Genomic DNA, 16,602 nt, shown 5'->3' with positions numbered 1-16,602 from the left:
ATATTCAAGACCACAGCTGGCCTGGTCCCAGCAGCATCTTGGCTTTACGTGAAAATGGGACTGCTATCTCTTGGGGAGAAAAATTCTTTAGCAAGGCTGCTGGGCTAAATGGAGCCCTTGATTCACAGAGGCTCCCTCAATTCCTGGACCTGAGCCACTAATGGTTTGGCTAAGCTGGAATCTAATGGTTTCCACTGGGCTGTGTGACTGTTCCACCTCAGCAGAACTGAGAATGGATGTATCCAATTCACTCAGCAGACAGAACTCAAGACCATTCTCCTAACTCTGGCCAATATTCCCTTTGATATTTATTTATTCTTGAGCGATTGCCAATGTCCAGCTGTTCAGTCCCCCACTTGGAAGGCTGTAGACTGAGAGGTTGGACAGCCCTCTTTGGTATCACGGACTGTGGAAACAAACTGTAGCTACTAATTGAACGGTCTGGGTCTCCCATGTAGATGGCCATGTCCAATCTCTGTTGATGCTGACGGTGAGGGTCCAATCTCTGATGATACTGACTGGAATCAAGCTGCTGAGGGAGCCTTCATGGCCCAGATTACTGCCATTGCTACCTGGATGCATCATCACATTGGATGTGGCAATGCATCCATCATCACAGACTGGGCACACGTGACAAGACTACCTTTTTGATCCAGAAGCTACCAGTGCATGTCAAACTTGCGACTCCTTCCAAAAGGTGACCGGTTTTGATGAGGAAGGGCACATCACATGAAGTGTGGCCAGCCGGCTCCTGGCCAACTGATTGCATCACACCTCAAGTCCCCCTCGGAGCTTTCTCTGTTGTTACACCATGGCTGACATTTTTTTCATATTAAAGTGTTGCTGTTTCAGTCTGCTCAGCTCACTCCAACCATACAATTGTGACTCTTAAAATTCATCTGTGTCAAGTTTTCAGCTTTCTGGACTATTTGAAGCCTGAAAATGGTACACCTTTTATCGCAAAAGCCATGTAACAATAGGCTGTTACTCATGGTATTCGATGGACTTCGACACACCCTACCATCCACCGGCACCTGGTATTGTTGAGCATTGGAATGGTCTCCTCCAAAACGGACTTGAAAGGATTTCACACTCTACCTCCCTCACCTCCTTGGGCTCCATACACTCTAGTAAGGCAGTTTAGTCAATGAATATGGCTGTCCCCAGGAAAGAATCATCGTTTCTCAGCCACTGCCTGGGTAATGATCAGAACAAAAGGTGTTAGGGGTTATATGGACATATTTTGACAATTTGGGATCCTGTCTTGAACATTCTGGGGTTGAATCTTCTTCCTTTCATGTAATAGCAACCCCAGCCTAGCCTCGTTGCTAACCCTCTGCGTGGCAGCCCAGCCAAAAGGGAGGAAGCCAAACAGATTTAACTTTAATTCTGGTTCAATCACCTGGATTCTCTGCGTGGATTGATACTGTCCGAGATCATAAGGACAATTACCACTTGGTTCGTTCAGTACACTGCTTACTGTGTCTCCCAACAATGACCCACATGGGCCAAAAGTGCAGAACATAACAGATCTCTATAAATCTATAAAAATGTCCTTCACCCTCTTACACCTGACTCATTGAGATGAAGAGTCTGGGAACTAGTAGGAGATGATTGGGGGTGAGGAGTGAATTTATAACTACCAGAATGAACCGCAATGATCTTGTGTCAGTAAAGGGTGAGCAACACCACAGAAACTGTAAAGGAAATACCTCAGATCCCAGGAGGTACAGGAAAGGGAGAGTCATTAGCGATCTTTGTCTTTCAGAACCACTCCTGGAGCCTTCCTCACAAAGGAAAATGCCCTGGTACATCTCCCCCAAACTGCTGCAAGGGCCTTAAATTTACCTGTCAGGTCTGCCAATACCTGCCTGCAGCCTCGATGTGATCACCATTCCCCTTAAGCTTGCTGAGAAGTCTATCAGAAACAGCAGGGAGGGCCCCAAGTCCTGTGTCTCACCCACAAAACACCTGTCAACACCTCCAAATGTCTTAGATAAGATTTGCTCTCTCCTCTTTCTCATGACCCCCATAAGACTTCCAGGGTTTCCCTGGGACAAGGGCAAACACAGACCTTTCTCCTCTTGTTGAAGCTGCTGAAAGGCCAGACACAGACCCTCTAACTCCCCACTGTCTCACGAAGGATTAACTGAGATTAGATGTTTGTCCCCCTGAAACTAGCTAGATGCAGAGATAAACATTTCCTTTTCAGCTGACTGAGACGTCCCCTGAATGAAGAAGCACTCCCAACTATAAATCTCCCCCCCCCAAGAACTTGTCTATTCCTCCCTGTGAAAGTAAAAGGCAAAAGCACCCTGCTGAGACACTCCAATCTTCACATCTGGGGTGCTCTCCCGATTGCAAATAGCCTGAATAAAAGCAATTTTCTTTCTTGCTGGGTTTTGTCTTTAACTGTTAGAGACTAGCAGCAGGCAGACAGGCCACGTTGGAGGCACTCTCAACTACGTCCCCTGAATGCTGGGGTTCCTACTCAGAGGGCCCCACCAATTGTAAACAATACTTTTTTTCTGAGTGTGGGGTACGATGGGATTGTAATTCTTGTGCAGAAGAAAAGCATTAACTTGCCTCCCACCCTAAAACATTGTGATCTGTACCTTAGGGGTGGTAATAAGTTAACTGCATATGGGGACAGAGCCAGGAGTGCAGTTTCCAGGCTCTCGGCCTCATGTGGAAAGGTGCTCACTCAGGTAGTAAATGGCCATCAACTGTGAATGGATGGCCATCAGCTGTGTATTTGGCCATCAGCTGTAACCAGTGAGCCACTGGCCACTAGTATAACTGCTGCTAGCAGAAAATGGGGGCTAGCAAGAAGATGGTGGCTGAGCTAGCAAGAGGCGGATTGCAGCTAGCAAATGGGGAGTCGGTCGGTTGGCAGAAAAGCGGACAGCAGGTCGCTAGTCGTGTGAATCCAGCCGCCAGCGAGACTATACTGGTATGACTCCCCTACCTATGGCTCCGTGGGTGTTCCTTTTTGGCCTCACCCTATCCTGTGTTCCTATGTGGGGAACGGGAGCAGACACCCCGCATGATACCCTGCACGACATTGCAAGTATTTAAGGTGGTGACCAGTGGTTCAGGTAACCCTTAAATGACTCTGAGGACCTCTGCAAAAGGAGGCTATGTACTTGGTTGCTGGAAGGAGCTTCCTAGAAGGGTAAATGACTTGGTATATACGGGCACCCTGAGGGCAGTTATTCCTATGATAGGAAGCATCCAATTAGAAAAAGTAGTACAACATTTGTCCCTGATTTTACCTGAGGTTATCAGCATACTAACTACCTTGGTCCTGGAAGGCATTCTGGGTCAGGCTCAGCTTACTGTCCAAGGTTGTTACAGATGATAAAATTGCCCTCTTATGCCAAAGCTGAATCTGTGCAATTTCTAATATATCCTGCTGTACCTGGATTAGTGTCGCACGCCAAGTGCAATATAGAAATTGAAGGAGAAATGCACCTGTCTTTGTAAGGTAAACCCTGATGGCTTATGGGATTTGTTTAACTGATTGAGTCTGGAGCCCTAGAGGTCATGGTTGAGCAAAATACTGCAGATTGATCTCATTTTGCTGCCTGGAGGCCTGTTGATAATAATCTTAATTAAGTGTTGCTTGAGACAAATTGAACAGATTTGGCCCTCATCTCTGTCAGTCAGATTAATCAGAGTAGCTGACAGAGTTATGTACTCCTGGGAAATTTTGCAAAAGGCAAGACAGTGCAGAAATGACGGGTGGATATTGTTGGGAGACAATTCTCCACAGGTCTCTTATGTTTCCACACGTCTTTTAAGCACGGGCACTGACTGCCGTTTGTTCCAGGCTATCTTTTCAAGGATGTCTGCATAGCAAACAGCCTTAGAATGTATTGTGCCTCCCTCCAGTGCAAAGGACAAGTTTTCTTAGTGCTCGTGATAAAAGCCAGGTAATCTAAGCAACACACTGTGTGTGCAGGCATCACCTGGCCCTCTTCACATCACCCTGTAGGAACTGGGATTCAGGGAACTGGAACAAATGCTAAGACTCTAGCTACTACCACCATGAGTACTAAAGCCCTTTTTCTTTTTTTCCCCCTTCCTCCACCTCCCCCCACACACTCTGGTTCAAGCCGCTGTTTCTCCGTCTAGTTGTGTAGGACACAGCTCCCTGGCCCATGCTGGTATTATGAGCCTTGCGCTCCCCCCGGCTGAAGCAGTCTGTCACCAGTCGTTGGTCAGCCACTCACAGCAGCTCATGGCAGCTCTCGCCGGCTGCCGGCCGCTCACACTGGCTGCTGGCCACTCACGCCAACCTCTGGCCGCTCACATCAGCCCACAGCAGCCCACAGAAGCCCAGTTCCAGGGAGAGCCGTTGTTCACAATCTTAACTGTAAAGGGTGCAGCTCACTGGCCCATGTGGGAATTGAACCAGCGACCTTGGCGTTAGGAGCACGGCGCTCCAACCACCTGAGCCACTGAGTCAGCCCTAAAGCCCTTTTTCTAGCCCAGAAGTCTATGTTCTGCCAGCATCCAGGACGCTGGCAGGTTAACTTGTTAGCTTGCAAGTAAGATAAAATCTCAGACCCTTCCCAGTTCTTGACATACAAGCAAACTGCAATGTGTGGACCGCATTTGAATTCTGATTTGAAGTAACCAGCTTTGAAAAGATACTTGCTTGAGCTATCTTTAAAAATTTTTTAATGTGTTAGCAGACCTCAATAAAAGTGAACAAACAATACAGAAATAAAGGTCTTTAACAGTTCCTGCCAAAATAGCAGGGGACAGGGAGATGATTACGAGCAGTAAACAAAGAGAAATGGAAATGAACAAAGACTTTAAAATATAATAGAGAAAAAATTACAGAACTATGGAAGAGAGGAAATTCAATATACATATAATTTGTGTTCCTAAAAAACTGACCCAAACATACTGAAGTACAGGCCTGTATTAAAATTACACTGATGGTAACCACTTTGAGCACCTCTTGTAATTGCAGAAGTCAAACGTGACTTGTAGTCATCTTTTGTTATTGGTATATATTGAGTATTACAATTTTAATACAGTTTTTTCCTTTCTTAAAATGTGTATACATTTTTTGGCACCCTCTGTATATACCTATGTCTCCTTCTCCTAAACAAGAATGAAAGAATAAGATTCTTTGCTTTTCCTTTCAGTCACTCTCCCTCAACTACATCTTGCATGAGTACAATTATAATTATAGCTCCAATTAGTAATGTTATACACTAATATATATTTGCAAATTTTTTCATTTAAAGAATAGAAACAAAAACTGATGTCAAAAATATATTTGAAGAAAATATTAACACACTAATGGAAAATGCAAAGATTACTTGAAAAATGCAGGCATACCCTCTTCTTTAGTAGGAATCTGAATTATCATAAAGAGACAAATGACTCCACCTCAAAACAGAAATTTAATGCAAGTTCATTGACAACAGCAAGAGGATTATTTTTAAATTTGGTAAGTTGCTTGTAAGTTGTGTACAGAAAATAAGGATCGAATATATGGTGATGGAAGGAGAACTGACTCTGGGTGATGAACACACAATGGGATTTATAGATGATGTAATACAGAATTGTACACCTGAAATCTATGTAATTTTACTAACAATTGTCACCCCAATAAATTTAATAATAAATAAATAAATAAACAGCAAACTTCTGAAAAAGAAGGGTAACCAGAGACTTAGCCTTACCATCTATTAGAATAAGTTATAAATACGGAGGAATTAGAATAAAAAATTATGACAATTAGATCAATGGAACAGAATTAGGTCTATAAATACACCCAGAATTATACATTGGAATGCACATATATGCTAATGTACTATTGCATGTTAGTGGGGAAAATAGAGGTTATTCAATAAGTGGTGTTAGGACAGATGTGTAGGCATGTTGAAGAAAATGAAGATCCCTAACTAAGGCTTTACAACAACCACCAAAAATCCAGACAGTCGCAGAGCTAAAAGTAAAAACCCAAAACAGGAAAGTACTAAAAAGAAAATACAAGTTTTTTTTCAAATATAGCTGAGCAATGGGGAAAGCCTTTCTAGTTATGACACAAATCTTGGAGGACATAAAAGACTGACAAACACAATCATGTGAAATGCATGGAGAAAAGCCACATTTTTCATTTAAAAGATAAATGAGAAGTGGCAGGAAAATATGAGACTAATATAAAAGATAAAGAGCTATGGCCCTTAGTATATAAATAGCAACAACCTAATAGAAAAATGGGCAAAGGAAATTTAAAAACAACTCAGGAAAAATAATACAAGTGGCTCTTTAAACACAATCACATATATTCAACCTCAGCCATAAGAGAAATGCAAATTAAATCTGTATGAAGATACCGTATTTTAACCTATCAGATAGGCCAAAAAGAAAAACAAATATGACAAGACACTGCCTCAGGTACGGTAAAAACAGTCACTCATACAATTCATACAACCGACAAGGAAGTCCATTTTGCTGTACTTATCAAAAATGAAAATGCATATATTGTTTGTCCTGAGAATTCCATTTGCAGAAATTTCTCTTTGAACATACTCCTTGTGCTAACTAAAATATGAATAAAGATTTTCATTGCAGCATTGTTTGTAATAGCAAAAGATTAGAAATATCTTAAATGTCTACTAATAAGACTGGTTATGTTTTGACATATCCAAATACTAGAATAAGATTCATTCTTTTAAAAGAATGAGGTAACTCATTACACCTACTAACACTGAGTGATCACCAAGATTTAATGCAAAATCAGAAAAGCAAGCGTTGGAAGTTTAAAAATGGCTATAGGACTGTGAGTGTGGGTGTGTATGTGTTTATAGCCACCCTGGGAAAGGGTATATGGGAGACTGGAGTCAAAATTGGAGGGTACATATATTTTTCCTTTTCAAAACATTTTTATTATGGAATTTAGTATTCATGCAAAAATACATGAAACATAAATATTTGGCTTAACTATTTAGGGCAAATACCCACCTAATTCCCACCCCCGTTTGGAAACAGAATGTCACCAGCTCCCTCCCCAGCAGCTTTCCTCATGCCTCTTTCCTTGGTCCCCTCAATCAAGGAAACCACCATCCTGCCTCTGATGGAAACCATACACTCCTGTACAATACAGTTTTGTTCTGCCTGTCTTAAAACATTATGTAAATTGAAACAATACAAATTTCTTTTGTCTGGCTTCTTTCACTCAATATTATGTTCAACGTATTCATCTATTCTACTATTGATGGACCTTTAAGTTGCGTCTAGTTTCTGTCATAAGTATTCCTATAGTGAGCATTTGTGCATGTGTCCTGGTACATCAGCCAAGGACTTCTGTTGGTATTTTCCTAAGAGAATTGTTTCCTCATATGGTCTACATATGCTTTGATGAGGACTCAAAATGTTTTCCAAAGAGAGTGTGCCAATTTACATTCCCAACAGCAACATATGAACTGCTGATATGAGCTAATGTATCAGCAGCTATGGTATGTGCTGATACGAGCCTAGGAGCTGCTGACATGGCTCCTCATCCTCCCTACCATTTGTCATTGTCAGTCTTCTGAATTTTAGTCATTCTGGTGGGAGTGTAGTAGTGTTACATTGTGTTTACATTCTGCATTTTCCTGCTAATTATTGAGATTGGGCACCGTCTCAGGTGTTTGTTAGCCATTTGGAAATCTTCTTTTGTTACACGTCTCTGGCTACTGTGTAGTCTGTTTTACTTACTGTTTTGTTGTTCTTGATATATTCTGTCTGTATGTCCTCTGCTGTCTATCTCTTTTCCCACTCTGTGGCTTGTAATTTTCTTCTTAATGGAAGTGATTATCATAAAAGGATAGTAACTATCTTTGGGAGTATGGAGATTCTGAAATGCTGACTATGGACACATTCTAGACCTACACAGTGAAAAGTCACTGAGCTGTAAATGTCTGTCTGTATGTTATATTTCACAATAAAAAACATTTTTAAAAAGATAGGCTTAACCTATGATCCATTAACTCCATCCCTATGTATATACTTAAGAGAAGGGTATACACATGCACATGAGAAGAAATGAACAAAAATGTTCATGGCAGCATTGTTTATAATTCATATTACATTTCACCAAAAGAGTTAAAATTAACAAAAACTGATGAAAATTTAGCAAGCCACCTTTTGTGAACTAAAAATGAGAAAAGAAGAGGGCGGCCGGATGGCTCAGTTGGTTAGAGCGCGAGCTCTGAACAACAGGGTTGTCAGGATGATTCCCACATGGGCCAGTGAGCTGCACCCTCCTCAACTAGATTGAAGACAAGCTGCTGCTGAGCTGCCGGAGGGGCGGCCGGATGGCTCATTTGGTTAGAGCACGAGCTCTCAACAACAAGGTTTCCTGTTCAATTCCCACATGGGATGGTCGGCTGTGCCCCCTGCAACTAAGATTGAAAACGGCGACTGGACTTGGAGCTGAGCTGCACCCTCCACAACTAGATTGAAGGACAACTACTTGGAGCTGATGGTCCCTGGAGAAAACACACTGTCCCCCAATATTTCCCAATAAAATTTATTTTAAAAAAAGAGAGAGAGAAAATAAGAGTGTGTTCTCAGCTGCTTTTATTTGCATGAAGAAACCCTAATTATGCATAGAAAACTAACTAACCTGGTTATATGTATTAGGAACAGGTAAGCAGATAAAAGAAAGATGGGTAAGAGAATTTTGGTTATGTAGCTTTTCATATTTTTAAATTTTATATATTTTATTTTTGAACCATGTGTCTATATTATTATTCAAAAATTAAATTAAAAACTATTACTAATATCCTTAAAGTGATAAGATGCTGTATCTATCAAACAAAAATAGCATGCTATTAAAAGGGAATGTTCTGCAAACAAAAAGAGCTATTTAAAATAAAAATATATAACAGCATTAATGAGAGACACAAAAGAAGATTTGGAAGATAAAGTTTTCAAAAAAAAAAAACTACTAGAAAGGAGAGAAAAGGAGAAAGAAATAGAACTCAATAGAACAAATAATTTTTTTAAAAGGAGGCTCAACAACTAAATAAGAAGAATTTTTTTGAAAAGCAGAGAAAATATATGTGTGAGTAGAAAAGGACTAGCCTGACATCAAGCTTTTTAAATTCTGCACAAAAATGATTTCCAGCCTAGAATCCTATATCTAGCCAAAAAGATAAATTTAGTGTCAGGAACAAATAAATACAATTCCATGACATTTATTACTTTTTATTTCTATAAATATATTTCTACAATTATATATATTAAATAAATATATTTTTGCATGACATTTTCTGACATGTAAGTTTTCATAAAATCCACCTGTTACACATCTATTCTCAAGAATAGACTAGAGGATGTGTGACCACAAATGTGGAGGTAAACCAAGAAAGAGGAAAACATAGAATCCAGAAAACAGGAAGGAAGACATAGGATCCCCAGGAAAGGGTATCTGACACAAGACAGGTGAAAAGGATTTCCTGGGGGATGGCGAAGGGAAGACACCGAGACAGTAGCTGTGTGTGAAGCTCAGAGGGCAACCAGACCAGACTTCAGCAAGTCAAGAAGCTCCAGGAGAGACTTCTTCAGAGAAAAGACATTGATGCTGAGAGTTCTGACCAGCCCCGCCTATTACTAGCTGTGTGAACTTGGGCCAAATAGTTTTGCTCTATGTCCCAGTTTCCCCCTCTATAAAATGGGAATAACAATGGCACCTACTTCTTGAGGTTGTTATGAAGATAAATTAGTATATGATGTGTGCATATAACAGTACTGGGCATATAGTAAACATTATATAAATATTTATAATCATTGTCACTCTGATTTTTACCGAATATGTTTGAATATACAGAAAGGAGATTTAAACAACTGGGAAGAATTTGGAGTTGAATTATTGATATGTATATAGTAAAGCAAAGAAATGACTAAACTAGAAAATTGTTAATTCCAGGGAAAAGAAAAAGTTGTGCAGGAATGGTAATCACGGCATTGATAGCACATGACTCAACTATAAACAGTCACAGTAATAAACACTGACAGTGGATCTGATCAAAACAATGATATTTATAGGCAAATGTGTATGTAAGTGGGGGTATATGGAAAAGCTAAATCTTTGCCTTCTATGATGGAAAGGCAATAGATAAAGTCCAAAAGCAAAAATTACAAACAATAAAATCTGCTAAAAAGATGAAGAGTGCTTCCCTTTAGAAAGCTGGAATCTGGGAGAGACAAAGCACAGAAGAGCCTTTTTTTTTTAAAGACTTGGAGAACTATTTGACACCTTTTACCACTTATAAATAAAACTAAAAACTAATTTTAAATTACAAAGTAGCAAAAAATTCATGAAAATGATAACGTGTTATTAGCCTTAATGTTTCAAAAACTTTAAAAATCCATAAGCTAAGATAAATCAGCAATGAACAAGAGAAGGAAAGTCACACAAGGCAAATGAATGACCAATAAAAATCCCCTGACTATGCTGCCTGGTAAATAAAAAAAAAATTTAAAAAGTCACACAAATTAATATAATGAGATGCTATCTTTCATTCTGGATGAATTCCTGCCCTCTTCCTGCTCCTCACCTCACAGGAGTTGTCACGTCTTCCTCCTGCAGCCAGGGCCAGAGACCACCGGGGAGAGCTCTGGTTGGCTGGCATGTTCCCGCTGGGCCTGAGCTCTCGGGCTCTCTTGCTCACAACTCTGCTCTTCCCAGGAGCCTAAGGCCAGGTGAGGTCCATAGACTCAACCAGAGCAGCTGGGGTGGGAAGGAAAGTCCTGCACCCTTCACTATGGAGTGTGGTCCCAGGGCTCCACAGAGACTCCAAGAAACCTGGAAAGACAGTGTCCACAAGGTCAGTCATTCAGCATTGACCCAACAAACACTTCTTGGGGGCAACAAAGTACAGTTCACAGCACTGGATACTGTGGGGTAGACAAAGTCCAGTCAATACCTATTCTAGTTATTCATCAAAATGGAATATGAGTGAGACCATAGATTTAGACTAAAATTAATATGAAAGCTTAAACTCTAGCTCTGTCAACTCTTAGCTATGAGAATATGAAAATGTTTCTTCAGGTGTTTTTTTTTTTCCCCAAAATGCATCAAAACTATTTATCTCAAGGGATTATGAAAATTAAATGAGATGATGTTTGTAAGGCATTTAGAACCAGATTGGCCCAGGTAAACTTTTAATTCATATTAGCAAGTATTGTTATTACAAGGAACCATGTAATGTGCAGAAGCAGGTACCTCATTTAATTTGTACAACAATCCTGTCATCTATGGGTTGCTGTAATTATTATTTCATTTTATGCATACAGAAACAGAGATTTAGTGATGTTATGTCAAACCTAGTCTACCTGACTTCAACGTTCATAATCTCAACACTGTACCACATGGGTACCTTTTATGTGGTAGGCTCAAAACAAATGTGGTTCTGTTTCATACATGTTGAAAATGTGACTGTGATTTGGAATTTAAAAAGTTAAGTTTCTTGAAACAGAAGAGACATATAATTAAGAAAATACTAAAAGCCTGGAACTAGAATTTTTTTAGTTACCTCAAAAACATCAAGGGGTAAAATTGTTTCTCCTGTTGAGGGAAGTAGGGAGAATTGTCCAAGTAGAGGTACAATTTTATTCTGATTGACTAATAGAGGTACTACAGATTTAGTCATTCTTTTGGGGAAAGGGAAAATATCTGTGTAATATGAAGAGGAACTTATTTAAGACAACAAAATAAGCATTGGGATGAAAAGAAATCAAGAAATAAAATAAATAAGGAGTAAAATAAAAAGCATGAACAAGTTAAATTTTAAACATAGAGATGATGTACCAAAAAAAAGGGAGAATATGTTTTCTTTTCTTTTCTTATGCCCATGGAACTTTTACAAAATTCCATCACATAACTTGTCCACAAAGAAAATCAGGTAGATGTTTTAATGTCGGTAATTAACAGGCTACATTCTCTGATCATAGCACGAGATAATCAACATCATTAGTCATTAAGGAAATGCAAATCAAAATCAAAATTTTCCATTCATTAAGACAGCTAAAATAAGAAAAAATATAATAACAAGTGTTGGTAAGATGTGAATAAATTGGAGCTCTCATGCATTGCTGGTAGAATTATAAAATGATGCAGCCACTCTGAAAAATAGTTTGGCAGTTCCTCAAAATGTTACCTATAGAGTCACCATATGATCCAGCAATTCCATGTCTTGGTTATTTACCCAAGAAAAATGAAAACACATGTCTACTCCAAAACTTGTACACAAATATTCACAGAAGTATTATTCACAGTAGCCATAAAGTAAAAACCACCTAAATATCCAGCAACTGATGGATAAACAAAATTTGGTATATCCATACAACAGAATATTATTTGGCAATAAAAAAGAAGAGCTGATATAAGTTACAAGTTACAACATTAATGAACCTTGAAATCATTATCTTACGTGAAAGATGCCAGTCACAGAAGACCACATATTTTATGATTCCATTTATGTGAGATGTCCAGAACAGACAAATACATAGAGACAGAAAATTTAGTAGTTTCCTGGGGCTGAGGGTGTGGAGGTGGCATGAATGGTGAAGGTCTGCTAACGTGTACAAGGTTTCTTTCTGGAGTATTGAAAATGTTCTAAAATTAGACTGTGGTGATGATTGCACAATTCTGTGAATGTACTAAAAATAACTGAATTGTATACTTTAAATGGATAAATGTTATGGTCTTGGAATATATCTAAACAAATCTGTTTTATATACTTAAGAAAGTCTGTTTTTAAAAGAAAGAAAACACTTTCCTAAATAATCTAGGAGCAAAGTAGGACATCAATACAGAACACAATTTTCACCAGAAGTCATGGAACACACTAAAGTTATATATAGAGTAAAATTTACAACTTTAAATAGCTTTATTTTTAATTAAAAATAACTGAAAGAGCTATGTATGCAACCTAAAACATTAGGAGTAGAAAAAACAAAATTAAGTAACCCCCCAAAAGAAAGTAGTTAATAAAAACAAAATCTTAAATAAATCAAATAAATACAACAGAGAGTTTAAAGAAAACAAAGAGCTGGATCTTTGAGTTGACCAATGTTATAGATAACCCAAATCAGGGAGTGTGATACCTCCAGCATTATTCTCTTTTCTTAGGATTGCTTTGGCTGTTTGGGGTCTTTTGTGGTTCCATACAAATCTGATGATTTTTTGTTCTATTTCTTTAAAAAATGCCATTGGGATTTTGATGGGAATTGCATTAAATCTGTATACTGCTTTGAGTAATATGGCCATTTTAACTACGTTGATTCTTCCAATCCATGAACACGGAATGTCTTTCCATTTCTTTGTGTCTTCAATTTCTTTTAAAAATGTCTTACTGTTTTCAGTGTATAGGTTTTTCACATACTTGGTGGTAGATGAGGGTAAAAGGGAACAAATATATGGTGATGGAAGGAGAAATGACTCTGGGTGGTGAACACGCAATGTAATATATAGATGATTTATTACAGAATTGTACACCTGAAACTTATGTGACTTTACTAACAATTGTCACCCCCAATAAACTTTAATTTTAAAAAAAAGAAATTTGTGGGGCATAGATAAAGCAGTGATAAAAGGGAAATTTCTATTATTAAATGATTATATTAGACAAGAATTAATGTCTTAAGTCAATAATCTAAACTCGCACCTCAAGAAACTAGAAAAAGAAGAGTAAAGTAAACCCACAACAAGCAGAAGGGAGGAAGTAATAAACATAAGAGCAGAAATCAATGAAATTGAAAACAGAAAAACAATAGAGAAAATCAATGAACCCAAAAGTTGGTTCTTTGAAAACACTGATAAAATTGGTAATTCTGTAGCAAGACAAAGATAAAAAGAGAAGACACAAATTACCAATATCAGAAATGAAACAGGAGATATAACTAGAGAACTTGCAGTCATTAAAAGGAAAAATAAGGGAATACCACACACAACTTTATGCACATAAATTCAACAATGTGGATGAAATTATCCAATTCCTCACAAAACACAAACCCCCACAACTCACCCACTATTAAATAGATACTCTGAAAAGTCATTAACTAGATTATCTAAATAGTCATATAACTGCTATGGAAATTGAAGACATAATCAAAAACTTCCAAAAAGAAATTTCCGGGCCCAGATGGTTTCACTGGAGAATTCTACCAAACAGTTAAAGAAAAATTAGCAAAATTCTACACAATCTCTCCCAGAAAATAGAAGAGAACACTTCCCAACTCATTCTATGATGCCAGTATTACCCTAATACTACAACCAGGCAAAAACAGAACAAAAAGGTAAAACTGTAGACCAACATCTCTCATGAACCTAGACATAAAATCCTCAAAAAAAGTATTAACTAATCAATTCCTGCAATATATAAAAAGAATTATATACCACAACCAAGTGAGGTTTACTTCAGGAATATAAGGCTGGTTCAAAATTCAAAAATCACTTAGTGCATTCCCCCATAATAACAAGCTAAAGAAGAAAAATCACAAGATGATATAAATGTATACAGTATTGACAAAATTAAACACCCATTCATGATTAAAAGACACACAGATCAATGGAACAAAATAGAGAACCCAGATATAGCCCCACAAAGTATAGCCAATTTTTAAAAAAAATTTTTTTCAGTTACAGTTGACATTCAATATTATTTTATATTAGTTTCAGGTGTACAGCGCGTGGTTAGGCATTTATATAATCCATGCAGTGATTCCCCCCAATTAGTCTAGTACCCACATGGCACTATATATAGTTGTTGTAATGGCCAATTTATTTTTGACAAAGGTGCAAAACAAATCAACAGGAAAAGGATAGTCTTTTCAACAAATGGTGCTTCAGTAATTGGACATTTAAATAAATGAACCTCAATCTAAGTCTCACACTTCATACAAAACTTAACTGAAATGGATCATGGACAGCAGGAAGACAAAATGAACAAATAAGCATCACAGTAGAAAATTCATCTCTCCTCTCTGAGGAATAGAAGAAGCAGACAAAAAAAAAAAGAGTACAAAGCTTGTACGACACAACTGACAACTAAATAGTTAAGTATTATTGTCGAGTTATATATGGAACATTTATAAAAATTCACATACTAGGCCATGAATCCCTTCATATTTCAAGGAATGAGCTTCATATAGACATTCTTCGGACCACAGAAAACTAAGGTTAGAAATCCATTAAAAAGATAAACTTTTGGAAACTCAAAACGCACGTCTAAATAAGTCATGGGCAAAAGAAAAATTATCAACTCTTAGAAAACACTCAGAACATAATGCACCAACCTTGCGGGTCTTAGTGTGAATTTCAAGACATTGATATGAGAAAAGAGAAAAGCCTGCAAAATAATGAGTGAATCATCCAATGACAGTTAATCGAGTCCATCACTTACCACACAGAATTCCCCAACTCTCACCCTCTCCAAGGCTGCATCACCTCGACCTGCCTCAAGCAGAACACTGAAATCCTTCCCAACAACTACTATTAAACCGCGGTTCAGAACCTCAGCCGCTTCCGGTCAACACCCCTAGCACCGCCCCTTTTCGGGGTTTGGGGTTTTGCATGAAGGGGGCGTGGTTTAGAACATGCGCAAAACCACATTTGAAGCCGCTGACTACCAAGAGTCAACATGGACTTGTACGGAGTCGGTTCTTTGTGGTATTCCGTGCCCCTCAGCAGTGTGGTGAGGCGGGGAACATGGCCGCACCCATCTCGTGCTTCCCTACGAGGTGCGCCATGTTGGAGGAGTGTCCTTCCCGTACTGAAGATGAGGAAGCCTCTAAAGTCACAGAGCCCAGCAGAGGAGCTGTCTCACAGGTGGCAGGGAGCAAGGCTGAGGACGTTTCTCTGAGCGGGCTTTCTGGAGGACGAGTCTTTCAATCTGTACTCTGTGAATCTGTGTAATAATGTTCACAGAAGCTGAGGGGCCCTCTGGAAAGACACAGAGGTGCCAGTGACTGTCATCTCCTGGCAGATACCACAGGATGAGAAAGGGGAGACATCAGCTTGGTTATAGGCCTCTCCTGGAACATACTACAAAGGAAGAAGGGGAAGAAATAAGCGATGTGCAAGCACGCCTAGGATATGGCACTGGAGAAAAAAGGGGAGAAATCAATGTTAGCTTCCCCACGGCTGTGCTTGTGGAGATTGGCCATGGGGTTTGAATGCTCTCATAGTCTACATTATTTCTCACAACAGCTATCAGAGCTAAAATAAAAGTATCAATAATAAATTTTTATTTTTTCTTAACCTAGTGCAATATGTCAATAAAAATGCTCTCAGTCCAAGCATATCCCCTCTGGGCCTCAGTTTAATAATCTGAAATGTGAGAGTGTCCTGCTGAAGGAGGAATGTGTCTCTGTGAGTCCCCAAATGATGTAGGGGACTTTGGATTGAGTGAGTGAGTGTCGGGATTCTGTCTCTTGAGACCGAAGAATGGAAACATGGACCCAGGAGAGGCAAAGAGTTTTTTAAAAGAGGAGAGTTTATTGAAAGCAAAGGGTCAGAGCTCCCAAGAGGGAGGGGGTCCCAAATGGGGGTGCCTCTTGACTGAGGCAAAAGCTCTTACTTTTATA

At 38.9% G+C, this 16,602-nt stretch overlaps 1 protein-coding gene across 1 annotated transcript in view; it reads right to left on the bottom strand.

Moving 5' to 3' along the window:
- Nucleotides 1–15,544, bottom strand: part of ZNF81 (zinc finger protein 81) — a 54,551-nt gene extending 39,007 nt beyond the window's left edge. Inside the window, exons 1-2 of the mRNA XM_074324014.1 lie at nt 15,420–15,544; nt 10,572–10,819 (exon numbers count right to left, since the gene is read on the bottom strand). Of these exons, the coding sequence (XP_074180115.1) occupies nt 10,572–10,646 (75 nt within the window). The 5' untranslated portion in view covers nt 10,647–10,819; nt 15,420–15,544. The remainder of the gene's footprint in view (nt 1–10,571; nt 10,820–15,419) is intronic.
- Between the last annotated feature and the right edge of the window lie 1,058 nt (nt 15,545–16,602).

This window comes from Rhinolophus sinicus, chromosome X (assembly GCF_036562045.2).
Source record: "Rhinolophus sinicus isolate RSC01 chromosome X, ASM3656204v1, whole genome shotgun sequence".
Taxonomy (NCBI): Eukaryota; Metazoa; Chordata; class Mammalia; order Chiroptera; family Rhinolophidae; genus Rhinolophus; species Rhinolophus sinicus.
The sequence above is the reverse complement of the archived record's forward strand: the minus strand, read 5'-3'. Positions and strand labels throughout refer to the sequence as shown.